Source organism: Ursus americanus, chromosome X (genome assembly GCF_024610735.1).
Source record: "Ursus americanus isolate L20-20 chromosome X, mUrsAme1.1.p, whole genome shotgun sequence".
In the NCBI taxonomy this organism is placed as follows: domain Eukaryota; kingdom Metazoa; phylum Chordata; class Mammalia; order Carnivora; family Ursidae; genus Ursus; species Ursus americanus.
Genome location: NC_142164.1, coordinates 102,803,795 through 102,818,040, shown reverse-complemented (window position 1 = coordinate 102,818,040; position 14,246 = coordinate 102,803,795). Strand labels below are relative to the sequence as shown.

Here is a 14,246-nt window from a genome sequence, read left to right as displayed (position 1 = left end):
TTCTTTCTCTTTCATTGCCAATTTTCTGAGTAGGAACTTGGGGGCCTGCATTACATGCAGGGTTGACCAGTGATTTGTTTATTTTTGTCATGACATATTTTGCTTCCTCTTTTATTGAATATTATGAACTCACAGGTTTTATATTTACTCATTATGTTTCAGTTCATTGCCATCATTATTACTGTTACTTTTGATGCTTAAATCTGTCTTTGGTCAGTGGGAGCGTCTTTATTGTTCGCTTCTAACTCCTTTTGACATTGAAGGGGATGTTTTTTAACAGCAGCCTTTTGGCGTTGTTTTTACTCTGAATTCTTTTTATTATGTGACTTGATCTTTTAATAATAGTTAGTAGATGGCCATAGTTAACAGTTAAGTGCTCGGGAAAGGTTTAATTAGTTAAAAAAAAAAAAAAGTACCCATCCTCTAGCCCCCAGAGTGATGTTTTTCAGTATCATTTCACAATAAAGGAAGTAGGGCTTCATGGAGAAATGGCTGATTCAGGGCAGCAAATGTCCAAGATAAGCCTGAAATATCTAGTTATACTAGAAAGTGAGGACGATAGTACGATCTACTGAAGATGTGTCAGAAGGGCCCAGGAGTTAACTCGAAGAGTTTCCTAATGGCCAAAGATGGGACAATTTGAGTATGGATAAAGATAGCTGCAGCAGATTGCAAACATGAGTTCGCACTGATCGTGTAAGCCCTAGCAACCCTGCATTGGTCATCTGTGAAGGCAGCTAGGGAACCAACTCATTGGTTTGAAAATAAAGGGATTGAATCTAGCATTTCTCGTAATCTTTTTGAACTCATATTGTACCTCAGGTAACCAAATAATCAATGAAGGGAAGTTTCTCTTCATAGAAGGTTTCTATCCAAGAAATGATGAAGGAAAAATTGAATATTACACTTTGCAATCCCTAATGAAATAGTGGATCTAGCAACCAGTGGTTGCTAATAGCACTAAAAGAGAGCTAACCAGACATGATGTGCCTGTGCCGTTTGGTAGAAGTAATTAGTAGCACCTCTAACATATTCTTGCCAAAAAACTGAATGTGATTTTGATCAGACCTTTAGATCTAAATGTGAATTCACTGGCAGTACAGAAACAGAGGAACTTGTGAAATGGTATTGTTGGAATACAAGCAGCAAAATCGATACTGTGGGGCACTGTATAGGATGAATGACCCAGTTTCTTCAACAAATGAATTGCAGGGAAATTATAGCTGGGGTGGGGTTGTGCCTATAGTTTTACATATCAACCAATTGCAAAGTATGGGCTTACTTAGTAAATAAAATTGAGATTGTTGGGAAAACATGAAAATTTGAATCCTACCTGGATATTTAGTGATTTTAAGGAATTACTGTTAATTTTATTAGCTGTGACTGTGTTACATTTTAAAAACTTACCATCTTTTAAAGTAGTTATTTTTAATGGGGTGAGATTTTGCCCTTTTGGGGACATTTGGCCATGTCTGGAGACATTTTTGGTTGTTACAACTTGGGGGTGGAGGGCAGTGCTATTGGCAGCCGGGGATACTGCTAAACCTCCCACAGTGAACAGAACAGCCCTCATAACAAAGAATTATTTGGTCAAAAATGTCCATAGTGCTGAGGTTGAGAAACCTTGTTTTACAGGTACATGCTGAAATATTTGTGGGTAAAATGATAGGTCTGGATTTTTCTTCAAATAATCTGGGTGGAGGCAGGAAGTGGATAGGGATAGTGATGAGTTGATAATTGAAGGTGGATGGTTGGTATATGAAAGTTGATTTTGCTGTTTTTTCTCTTAGTAAATGTTGAGTGAGTGAATGAATGAATGAATGGATGAATGAATAGGAGAGACATTCTGCAGCCCTAAGTAAATTAGATGGCTTCCTAAGGGTTTAGATTACTTGGTTAATAAAGCTGTTGACTCAGCAAATGTTTCTAAACCATGTGCTAGTGTGATGGAATACTTGGGACTCAAAAGACAGAGGAGGAGGCAGATATTAGCCCGATAGCAGAAATAGATGTAAAACTTACAAAGGATTCATGGGCTCTGGATAGCATCTCATAAAGGAAGCTGCCCTAGCCTGGGAGGCCAGGAAGGTGTCACTGGTTGGGGAAACTTCTTGGGATGCTCTGAGGATCAGCCCCTGTGGGAGAGTGAAGACAGCAGGCCTGGCAGTGGGAGAAAACTGTGTTGCATTTACAGCAAAGGTCTCACTCAATCCCAGGGAGCTCAGGCGTAGAGACGACCCTTCAGAGTTGCTCTGAATTCAAATAAGTGGTTTGGGCCTTTGTTACCAGTTACCATCCCTCCTCTCCTCTGATGCACTAGGTAGTCGATGTAGGCTGCCCTCAGGCAGCTCTCAAGAGACTCCTCTGTGAATGTCAGCCTCCAGCTTTCTTAGTAGTTGGGAGAATGAGGGCCCTTGTCCTGAAGAGGCCTTCTGGGTGACACACCACAGTATCTACTCCAGAAGTCTTCTCTGAAGAAGTAGGGCTGGACCTTGAGTACTGGTGGGTGAGTAGGAGTTAACTAGGCACAGAGAAGGTTTTTTTAACCCCCCAGGGGCAGCAAGCTTTCTCCAGCACGGTGCCATGGGAAGCCATTGTTGGTGTCAGCACAGAAATAGGGACACCGCTTAGGAGGCTGTTAGATGAATAGGTTGATATAAAGTATTGAAATCTGGATATGAACATATGAAAGTTTAGACAGAAAAGTCTCCTAATAACCTCAGCCCTCCGAGACAACTACTATTAACATTTTTGTGTATTTCTTTTCTGTCTTCTTTCTCTGCATATTTTATTAAAAAGCTAGGATTTTAGGGGCACCTGGGTGGCTCAGATGGTTAAGCATCTGCCTTTGGCTCAGGTCATGATCTCTAGGTCCTGGGATGAAGCCCTGCGTTGGGCTCCCAGCTCGGTGGGGAGTCTGCTTCTCCCTCTGCCTCTCCCGTTGCTCGTGCTCTCTCTGTCTCTGTCTTTCTCTTAAATGAATAAATAAAATCTTAAAAAAAAAAAAAGCTTGGATTTTACTATAGATGTAATTTGATTTTCTGCTTTTTTTCTACAAAGTTTTTCCTATGCCTGTACTGTTTCTAATCACAACAGTAGTACTTGCCATTTACACAGTTTGGGAAGTACCAGTTTTTTTCTTTAAAGTAGTCTCTACACCCAACTCAAAACCCTGAGAACTTGATTTGCATGCTCGACTGACTGAGCAGCAAGGCGCCCCAGAAAATACAAATTTTAAAAAGAAAATGAAGAATACCAACTGTCCTTCTTCCCCAGCTTCGTCCATGATTGGCATCCTCCAGATTATTAGTCATGCATATCTATAGCTTGTTTTTTAAAGATGGAGTCTTTAAACATCACTTACCTGTTTCTTTTGAGACCGCTGGCTGGGAGTCAGGAGTCCTGGGTTCCAGTTCCAGGTCAGAACTTCTATTTCCCCCTTCTATTTTCTCTATTTTTTGTTTGTTTAAATACTTTCGTAATAAAAAGTTAAAATATTCATAGGGACTAAAATGTCTTTCTTTTAATATTCTTGGTGGTTTTGGTGAGAATGCAGAATGCATAGTAGGCATCTGATAAGTGATCTTTTCCCTCCTTTATTTGCAGATTATTGCTGTGGCAGCTTTGGTCCATCACAGCTTTGCATTAGATAAAGCGCCCCCACAGCCTCCCTTCCAGTCACACTTCTGTGGTATGTATATTTTTTAGCTGGTCTTCTAATGGCTTAATTTTAATTTTTCTAATTTTTTTCTCTGGCTGTTGGATCAGTAACTTTTTCTTTTGATGTTTTCAAGAGTAGTTAGTACATATTGTTAAATAAGTTTTTAAAAATTTTTTGTCAGCTATGGACACTGAGTTTTACTGGATTGGTGGCTCCTATTCATCTGGTTTATTTTGTTCAAGGAGCAGAAGTTGGGAGGCAGTTTGACTTTTTTTTTCTGTTCCAGTGGTTATTTTACTGGGGTACTCTACTTTTTTTTCCTGGGTCAAAATTATGCTATCACTGTTTCCTTCTCATGATGTCTTTAGCCCATCATAGAAGCCTGACCAAAGTTTTCTGTGTGGTGAGGCAGTATGCCAGGGCATAAATGAATGTCTCCCTGTTTAGGAGGAGTTACACTATATCAAATTAGATTTAGGTTTGCTCTGCATAAAATTCAATTGGTGAAAAATGTTACACAGAAGTCTGTATGCCATGAGTCAGTCTCCAAAGAGGATTCTGACCTATTCCATGTTGAGACCTTGGCCAGTTAACTAACCATTTTTTTTTGTAAACAAGAAAAGGGCATAATACTATTGATCTGTTATATTTCCTGAACTCTTTTCCAGCCTAGAACCAGCAGTTAGATGGGGCAGCATCTCCTGTCTGATTTTATGGGTATTGGGAAAGTGGGACAAGGAAACAAGCAGAGAAGGGAATATCATGTATTATTATTGTGAAGTTTCACTCTTTAAGTGTGGAAGAGAACAGTCATGAGGTCATCTCAACATGTATTTTATTCACCTGCTCTCTGTATGTCACGGTGTGAACATCTGTTTTGAGTGGCAAGGAACTTACAGTGAGAGAAGCTTTGGTCATCTTTATGTTTCTAACTTTGAGAAGGTTAGCATTCCTTCATAGTGTACTGGTTAAGGCTTTGCTGGTGGGGGGATTCCCTTTGGGCAAGACTGTTAAACATCCTCCATTCTGACTTAGATGGGTAGAAGATGTTTCATGAAAGTAGTTTTAAACAGTTATAGGGACTTAGGGTTCTCTGCATGGCTATTCTTTTTTTTTAATCTAATCTTTTAAACTTTTAAAAAATTGAGGTATAATTGACATGCAACATTTTAGTTTCAGGTGTGCAACATGACAATTTGATAATTGTATGTATCCTGAAATGATTGCCACAATAAGTCTAATTAACATCTGTCATCATAGAAAACGGTTTTTCTTGTGATGAGAACTTCTTAAGATTTACTTGCTTGGCAATTTTCAAACATGCAAGACAGTATTATTAAGCATAGCCACCATGGTGTACATTACATCTCTAGGGCTTATTTTATAACTGAAGTTAGCACCTTTTGACCCTCTTAACCCAGTCCCTCCTCTACCCCCACATCCCATCCCACCTCTGGCAACCATCAGTCTGTTACTTGTATCTATGGCCTCATTTTGTTTTTGTTTTTTTAGATTGCACATATAAGTGAGATCATATAGTATTTGTCTTTCTATGTCTGACTTTCTTCGCTTAGCATAATGCCCTCCATGGTCTATCCATTTGTTGTCACAAATGGCAAGGCTTTTTCCTTATTTTTTTATGGCCAAATAATAATCCATTGTATAAATATACCAGTTTTCTTTATCCATTCATCCATTGATGGGCACTTAGGTCGCTTCCATTTCCTGGCTCTTGTAAATAATGTTGCAGTGAACATGCAGGTGCAGATACCTTTTCAAGTTAGTGATTTCATTTTCTTCAGGTACCCAGAAGTAGAATATACCTAGATCATAGGGTATATTTATTTTTAATTTTTTGAGGAACCTCCATGCTGTTTTCCACAGTGGCTGTACCAGTTTATATTCCCACTAACAGTGTACAAGGGTTCGCTTTACTCCACATCCTAGGCAACGCTTATTATTTGTCTTTTTTTTTTTTTTTAAGTAGGCTCGGTGCCTGAGATGGGGCTTGGACTTAACGACCCCAAGATCAAGTGTCACATGCTCTACTGACTGAGCCGGCCCCTCTTGTCTTTTTGATAATAGCAGTTCTGACAGGTGTGAGGTGATACCCCCGTGTGGTTTTGATTTGCCTTTCTTTGATAATTGTGATGTTGACCACGTTTTCATGTACCCGTTGGCTATCTGTATGTCTTCTTTGGAAAAGTGTCTATTCAGAACCTTTGCCCATTTTTTTTTAAAGTAGGCTCCATGCCCAATGTGGGGCTTGAACTCATGACCCTGAGATCAAGAGTCACTTGCTCTACCAATGGAGCCAGCCAGGCGCCCCAGCCTTTGCCCATTTTTTAACTGGACTGTTTGTTTTATTGCTATTGAGTTATAGGAGTTTTTCGTATATTTTGAATATTAGCCTCTTATCACGTATATGATTTGCAAGTATTTTCTTCCATTTGTTAGGTTGCCTTTTCATTTCGTTGATGGTTTCCTTTGCTGTGCAAGAGCTTTTTATTGTGATGTAGTCCTACTTGCTTGTTTAAGCTTTCGATGCCTTTGCTTTTGGTGTCAAATCCAAAAAATCGTCACCAAGACCAATGTCAAAGAGCCTACTGCCTGTTTTCTTCTAAGAGTTTTATAGTTTCAGGTCCTTGTAGTCAAGTCTTCAGTGCATTTTCACTTAGTTTTTGTGTACGGTGTAAGATTGTGGTCCAGTTGCATTCTTTTGCATGTGGCTGTCTAGTTTTCATATTACCATTTAGTAAAGAGACTGTCCTTTTCCCATTGTATATTCATACCTCCTTTGTCATAAATTAATCATATATGCATGCATTAATTTCTGGGCTCTTTGTTCTGTTCCATTGATCTAGACATCTGTTTTTATCCAGATGTTTTGATTACTGCAGCTTTGAACTATAGTTTGAAATCAGGGAGCATGACGCCTCCTGCTTTGTTCTTCTTTCCCAAGATTCTTGGGCTACTTGGGGTCTTTTGTGGTTCCATGATGAATTTTAGGATTGTTTGTTCTGGCTTTTCTTCTGAGGTCCAACAACGTGACCGGTGGAAATACTTGAACTCTTAACTCTTTAGGGATTAGGAGGTATTTGTTTATATTTAAGACAGTTTCCATTTGGAAATGTGTGGCATATGTGTACTTGAAATTCGACTAAGATGGTGATGGAATCTTTTTTTTTCCTTCTTACAGTTGTGTCTAAACCAAAGGACTGTATTTTTCCATATACTTTCAAAGAAGACATTAAGGAAAAGGTAAGGAACTCATCATTTACTCCTTTTAAATATGAAGCATCAATATTTATTTAGAAAAAGAAAAGGAGAATGATGTGGATTAGTAGACTAGGCTATTTTATATGTTAATTTATTAGATCTGTTCTTGCTAGATTGGACTATGACATTAATCCATTCAAAATGTATTAGAGATATGAAAGTAGAAACATCATTTAACAGTGTTTTACCACCTGAAAATAATGTGATTCTACACCCTGTTAGTAGGTGGATGGGCTCAAATCCTCCTTCAGATAGCTTAAGTGGAAGCCTTTCCAAAATGCATGATCATGTGATTACTGTTTTGATAAGTATTGGGTAGAGCCCCTTCCCCCATCCTCCAGCTTTAAGAAAGCCAAGTCAAGTTGAGACTACTGTGAATAATGAAGGGGACACATATTGGAAAGATCGATATGGGCTGGCCAGAATTGGTCAGTAATCTCTCAACTGCTAATGTACTCCATAAAGAAGTTTTCATGGGTCCTTAATAAAATAGGGGGTGGGGAAAAAAGTAATGCAATGTAGTGAGTTTGTCACAAAGGTAAATGTATTCAATGTAAAGAATTTATTTTTTGGAGAGGATGTTTCTTTTGTGAAATGTTAGTGTTCATAAATTTGTGGGTTAGTTTTGTTTTTTTTAATATCCTCACTTGACAAAATTTTAGCAACCTTATTAGGTTCCACTTATTTTAAGTTGGCTTGAGAAGTCCAGCAGTCTGGGAGGTACTTTTGGGTCAGGCTATTATTTGTGAAGTGCTCTGAATTACCTATCCAAGTAAAATGATCTAGAAAAATTCATTTAGAGTCAGACTGATATTTGTAGCCAAGTTAGTTGTAGAAAACACATAGCTATCAACTTCCATTTTAAGAGAGTCTTAATAAGAGTGGGTCTTTTGAATACCTGATTTATATTCAGTAATCCAAGTGGAAGCCTTTTGTGTGAAGATAGGTTTTATTTATACTTAAGACACCTATAATTCTTAAATGTATGTTTGTTTTCAGTCTAGTTTCTTATTTATGGGTTCTTACACCACTCTTGGAGATTAGTTTATACAATCCTTGGGATTTCTTTGTGTGGTAAATACATAAACAGCAGAGTCTACCAGGGATTATACAGGAAAGTAAGTAATGTTTTTGACAGGTACTTGGATTCATGTTCATATGTGTCCAGATGCACAAGTGTGTCCCTGTGGAGGGACATGTCTCTACTTCATAGTGCTCAGCATTTCAAGTTTTGCTTTATTTACACACTTATAACTATGAGCTCCTTAGAGACTTTGGGCAGTTATTACTGTGACACCTAGAATCAGCAATTTCATTGCTTCATTTAGTTTTGAAATGGATGGATTCTTTTTGTTTTTTAAAAAATTTTATTTATTTATTTTGAGAGAGCGAGAGAGAGCGTGTGCATGCACACATGATCAAGGGGGAGAGGGAGAGGGAGAAGCAGGCTCCATGCTGAGCAGGGAGCCCAATGCCCAATGCAGGGCTCGATCCCAGGACCTGAAGGCAGATGCCTAAGCAACTGAGCCACCCAGGCACCCCTAGATGGATTCTTTAAATTCTAAGAAATCAAACCCTGCTTGAACAAGTAACCAAGTATAGTACTTAAAAGTAAAGAGTAAGTGACTGGTATGTTTTCGTCTAACAGAATGTGAAGGTTGAGATTGCTGCAACAGAAAGAACATTGCTAGGTTTTTTCCTCGCCAAAGTTCACAAAATCGATCCTGATATCATTGTGGTGAGTAGAAGTCTCATCGTGCCTTGGGGGAGCTCTTCATTCCTTATTAGTTCTTTTCAGTACTTGTTGAGCAGCAGAGAATCTTTTTTTTTTTAACCTAGGTAAAATTGGTATATAACATGATGTAAGTTTCAGGTGTATAGTATTACAATTTGACATCTGTATACACTACAAAGACCAAGAGTCTCATTACCATTGATCACCATACCCTTCACTTTTTTGCCCATCCCTAAGCCCCTTTCCCTCTGGTAATTAGCAGTCTGTTCTTTATCAGTGAGTTTGTTTTTGTGTAGTTTTGGTTGTTCATTTGTTTTTTTTAGATTCCACATTTGAGTGAAATCATACGGTATTTGTCTGTCTCCATCTGACTTACTTCACTCAGCATAATACCCTCAAGGTCCATTCATGTTGTTGCAAAAAGCATGATTTCCTTCTTCTTCCATTGTGTGTGTATGTACCACATCCTCTTTATCCATTCATCCATTGATGGACAGTTTAGGTTGTTTTGATATCTTGGCTATTATAAATGAACGTAGGGTTGCATATATCTTTTCGAATTAGTGTTTTCATGTTCATATAAATATCCAAAGTGGAATAGCTGAATCATATTGTAGATATATTCTTAATTTTTTGAGGAATCTCTGAACTGATTTCTGTAATGGCTACACCAATTTACATTCCCACCAAGTAGGAGGGTTCCTTTTTCTCCACATCCTCTCTACTTGGAATTTCTTGTCCTATTGATAATAGCCATTCTAATAGGTGTTGAGGTGGTTTTGATTTGCATTTTCCTAATGCTTTGGGATGTTGAATATCTTTTCCTGAGCCCATTGGTCATCTGTTCGTCTTCTTTGGGAAAATGTCTATTGACGTCCTCTGCCCATTTTTAAACTGGGTGGGTTTTTTTTAAATTCAGTTTATGAATTCTTTATATATTTTTTGAATCTTCAGAGAAGAAATGACCCTATGGACTGCTGGGAATTGCTATAGTTTCTGCTAACAGAAAGGGGGGGGGTTAGAGCCAGCCCACTATAAAGTAGTTATTTTCCTCTCAGAGAAAAGCAACTCATGTTATTGTTGAAGTTCAGGATATTCCAGTTATTTCCACTTTAGAGACCAACCTATAAGTAAGTAAACTTGTGTTAACTATTGGTTTCTCTAAAATTTTGGATTAGTGGTCCACCCGTATAGTGGTCCTAGGAATTCCCTTGATTTGGTGTCAGTCTCCAAAGTGTAAGTATTTTAATTTTATGAGCGCACTGGTTCTCTCTTTTTTTAAAGTAATCTCTACAACCCAACGTGGGGCTCGAACTTACAATTCCAAGATCAAGTGTCGCATGTTCTGCCGACTGAGCCAGCCAGTTACCCTGAGCTCAGTGGATCCCTGTGACCTATTCTTTTATTTTTTTTTTACTTTATTTTTTTAAATTATTTTTTTAATGATTTTTTATTATATTATGTTAGTCACCATACAGTACATCCCCGGTTTCCGATGTAAGGCTCGATGATTCATTAGTTGTGTATAACACCCAGTGCACCATGCAATACGTGCCGTCCTTACTACCCATCACCGGTCTATCCCATTCCCCCACCCCCTCCCCTCTGAGGCCCTCAGTTTGTTTCTCATAGTCCATAGTCTCTCATGTTTCATTCCCCCTTCTGATTACCCCCCCCTTTCTTTATCCCTTTCTTCCCCTACCGATCATCCTAGTTCTTATGTTCCATAGATGAGAGAAATCATATGATAGTTGTCTTTCTCTGCTTGACTTATTGCACTTAGCATTATCTCCTCCAGTGCCGTCCATGTTGCAGCAAATGTTGAGAACTCGTTCTTTCTGATAGCTGAGTAATATTCCATTGTATATATGGACCACAACTTCTTAATCCAGTCATCTGTTGAAGGGCATCTCGGCTCCTTCCACGATTTAGCTATTGTGGACATTGCTGCTAGGAACATTGGGGTGCATATGGCCCTTCTCTTCACTACGTCTGTATCTTTGGGGTAAACACCCAGTAGTGCAATGGCTGGATCATAGGGTAGCTCAATTTTTAACTTTTTAAGGGACCTCCACACTGTTTACCAGAGTGGCTGTACCAACTTGCATTCCCACCAACAATGTAGGAGGGATCCCCTTTCTCCACATGCTCTCCAACAATTGTTGTCTCTTGCCTTGTCTATTTTTGCCATTCTAACTGGCGTAAGGTGGTATCTCAGTGTGGTTTTGATTTGAATTTCCTTGATGGCTAATGATTTTGAACATTTTTTCATGTGTCTGTTAGCCATTTGTATGTCTTCATTGGAAAATTGTCTGTTCATATCTTCTGCCCATTTTTTGATTTGTTTATTTGTTTCTCGTGTATTGAGTTTGAGAAGTTCTTTGTAGATCTTGGATACCAGTCCTTTATCTGTAGTGTCATTTGCAAATATATTCTCCCATTCCGTGGGCTGCCTTTTAGTTTTTCTGACTGTTTCCTTGGCTGTGCAGAAACTTTTAATCTTGATGAAGTCCCATAAATTCATTTTATCTTTTGTTTCTCTTGCCTTTGGGGATGTGTCATGAAAAAGGTTGCTTTGGCCGATGTCGTAGAGGTTGCTGCCTATCTTCTCCTCTAGGATTTTGATGGATTCCTGTCTCACATCAAGGTCTTTCATCCATTTGGAGTTTATTTTTGTGTATGGTGTGAGATAGTGGTCAAGTTTCATTCTTTTGCATGTAGCTGTCCAATTTTCCCAGCACCATTTATTGAAGAGACTGTCTTTTTCCCACCAGATGTTTTTTCCTGCTTTATCAAATATTAGTTGCCCAAAGAGCCGAGGGTCCATTTCTGGGCTCTCTATTCTGTTCCATTGGTCTATGTGTCTGTTTTTGTGCCAGTACCATGCTGTCTTTGTGATCACAGCTTTGTAGTACAGCTCGAAATCCGGCATTGTGATGCCCCCAGCTTTGTTTTTCCTTTTCAACAGTTCCTTGGAGATTCGGGGCCTTTTCTGTTTCCATACAAATTTAAGGACTATTTGTTCCAGTTCTTTGAAAAATGTCCTCGGTATTTTGATCGGGATAGCATTGAAAGTGTAGATTGCTCTGGGTAGCATGGACATTTTAACTATGTTAATTCTTCCGATCCATGAGCATGGAATATCTTTCCATCTTTTTATGTCTTCCTCAGTGTCTTTCAAGAGTGATTTATAGTTTCTAGAATATAGGTCCTTTACGTCTCTGGTTAAGTTAATTCCAACGTAATGTATGGTTTTTGGTGCTATTGTAAATGGGATGGATTCCCTAATTTCTCTTTCTTCGGTCTCGTTATTCGTGTACAGAAATGCAACTGATTTCTGAGCATTGATTTTGTATCCCGCCACGTTACTGAATTGGTCTATAACTTCTAATAGTTTGGGAGTGGCTTCTGTTGGGTTTTCCATATAGAGGATCATGTCATCTGCGAAGAGAGACATTTTAACTTCTTTGCCGATTTGAATACCTTTGATCCCTTTTTGTCGTCTGATTGCTGTTGCAAGGACTTCTAGTACTATGTTGAATAATAGTGGCGAGAGTGGGTATCCTTGTCGAGTTCCTGATCTTAAGGGAAAGGCTTCCAGCTTTTCCCCATTGAGAATAATATTTGCAGTAGGCTTTTCATAGATGGCTTTTATGAGATTGAGAAATGTACCTTCTATTCCTACACTCTGAAGGGTTTTAATCAGGAAAGGATGCTGTATTTTGTCAAATGCTTTTTTGGCATCGATTGAGAGGATCATATGGTTCCAGAGTCTTTTCTTGTTGATATGATGTATCACGCTGATTGATTTGCGAATATTGAACCACGCTTGCATCCCAGGTATGAATCCCACTTGATCGTGATGGATAATCCTTTTAATGTACTGTTGGATTCTATTAGCAAGTATCTTGTTGAGGATTTTGGCGTCCATATTCATTAGGGAGATCGGTCTGTAATTCTCCTTTTTGAGGGGGCTTTGCCTGGTTTGGGGATCAAGGTAATATTGGCCTCATAGAATGAGTTTGGTAGCTTTCCTTCTGTTTCTATTTTTTGAAATAGCTTTAGGAGAATAGGTATTATTTCTTCTTTGAATGTTTGGTAGAATTCCCCAGGAAAACCGTCCGGGCCTGGAGTTTTGTTATTTGGAAGGTTGTTTATCACTGACTCAATTTCTTCATAATTAATTGGCCTGTTTAAGAAATCAATTTCTTCCTGTTTCAATCTTGGTAGTTTATAGGTTTCCAGGAAGGATTCCATCTCTTCCAGATTGCTTAGTTTATTGGCATATAGCGGTTGATAAAAATTTCTAATAATCCTTCCAATTTCAATGGTGTTCATCGTGACCTCTCCTTTTTCATTCATAATTTTAATAATCTGGGTCCTTTCTCTTTTCTTTTGGATAAGTCTTGCCAGTGGTCTGTCAGTTTTATTGATTCTCTCCAAGAACCAGCTTCTAGTCCTGTTGATCTGCTCTACTGTACTTCTGGTTTCTGCTTGATTGATTTCAGCTCTGATTTTGGTCAGCTGCTTCCTCATGCGTGGATTAGGCCTGTCCCTCTGTTGCTGTTCCAGCTTCTTGAGGTGAGAATATAAAAACTGCATTTTAGATTTTTCTATTCTTTTGAGTGAGGCTTGGATGGCTATGTATTTCCCCCTTAGGCCTGCCTTTGCAGTATCCCATAGGTTTTGGACTGTTGTATTTTCATTCTCATTGGTCTCCATAAATTGCTTAATTTGATTTTTGATTTCCTGGTTTATCGAGTCATTCCTGAGCAGGATGGTTCTTAGTCTCCAAGTGTTTGAGTTTCTTCCAAATTTTTCCTTGTGGTTGAGTTCCAATTTCAGAGCGTTGTGGTCTGAGAATATGCAGGGGATAATTTCAATCTTTTGGTATCGGTTGAGACCTGTTTTGTGTCCCAGAACATGGTCTATTCTTGAGAATGTTCCATGGGCATTAGAATAGAATGAGTATTCTTTGGTGCTGGGGTGTAGTGTTCTATATATATCTATGAGGTCCAACTCGTTGAGTATGGCATTCAAAGCCTTTGATTCTTTGCTTAGTTTTTGCCAGGGTGTTCTGTCTATTTCTGATAGTGGAGTGTTGAGGTCCCCTACTATTAATGTATTTTTATTTATATGTCTCTTTATTCTGGTTAAGAGTTGGCTTGTGTATCTTGCTGCTCCCCTGTTGGGGGCATATATATTTATAATTGTCATATCCACTTGTTGAATACTTCCTTTAAGAATAATATAGTGCCCTTCTGCGTCTCTAACTATAGTCTGTAGTTTAAAATCCAAATTATCTGATATGAGAATTGCTACCCCAGCTTTCTTTTGAGGTCCATTTGCGTGAAAGATGGTACTCCATCCCCTTACTCTCAGTCTGAATGCATCTTTGGGTTCGAAATGAGTCTCTTGTAGACAGCAAATGGATGGGTCATTTCTTTTTATCCAATCTGCAACCGTGTGGCGTTTTATGAGAGCATTTAAGCCATTAACATTAAGACTGAGTACTGAGAGATATGATTTTAATGATGCCATGTTGCCAGTAAAGTCTTTGTTTGTATTGGC

General features: G+C 38.6%; 1 protein-coding gene across 1 annotated transcript in view; it reads left to right on the top strand.

Annotated features, from left to right (window-relative positions):
- POLA1 (DNA polymerase alpha 1, catalytic subunit) overlaps positions 1 to 14,246 on the top strand; it is a 299,145-nt gene that overhangs the window by 29,219 nt on the left and 255,680 nt on the right. The window contains exons 16-18 of the mRNA XM_045779581.2: positions 3,607 to 3,691; positions 6,861 to 6,922; positions 8,589 to 8,678. Of these exons, the coding sequence (XP_045635537.2) occupies positions 3,607 to 3,691; positions 6,861 to 6,922; positions 8,589 to 8,678 (237 nt within the window). The remainder of the gene's footprint in view (positions 1 to 3,606; positions 3,692 to 6,860; positions 6,923 to 8,588; positions 8,679 to 14,246) is intronic.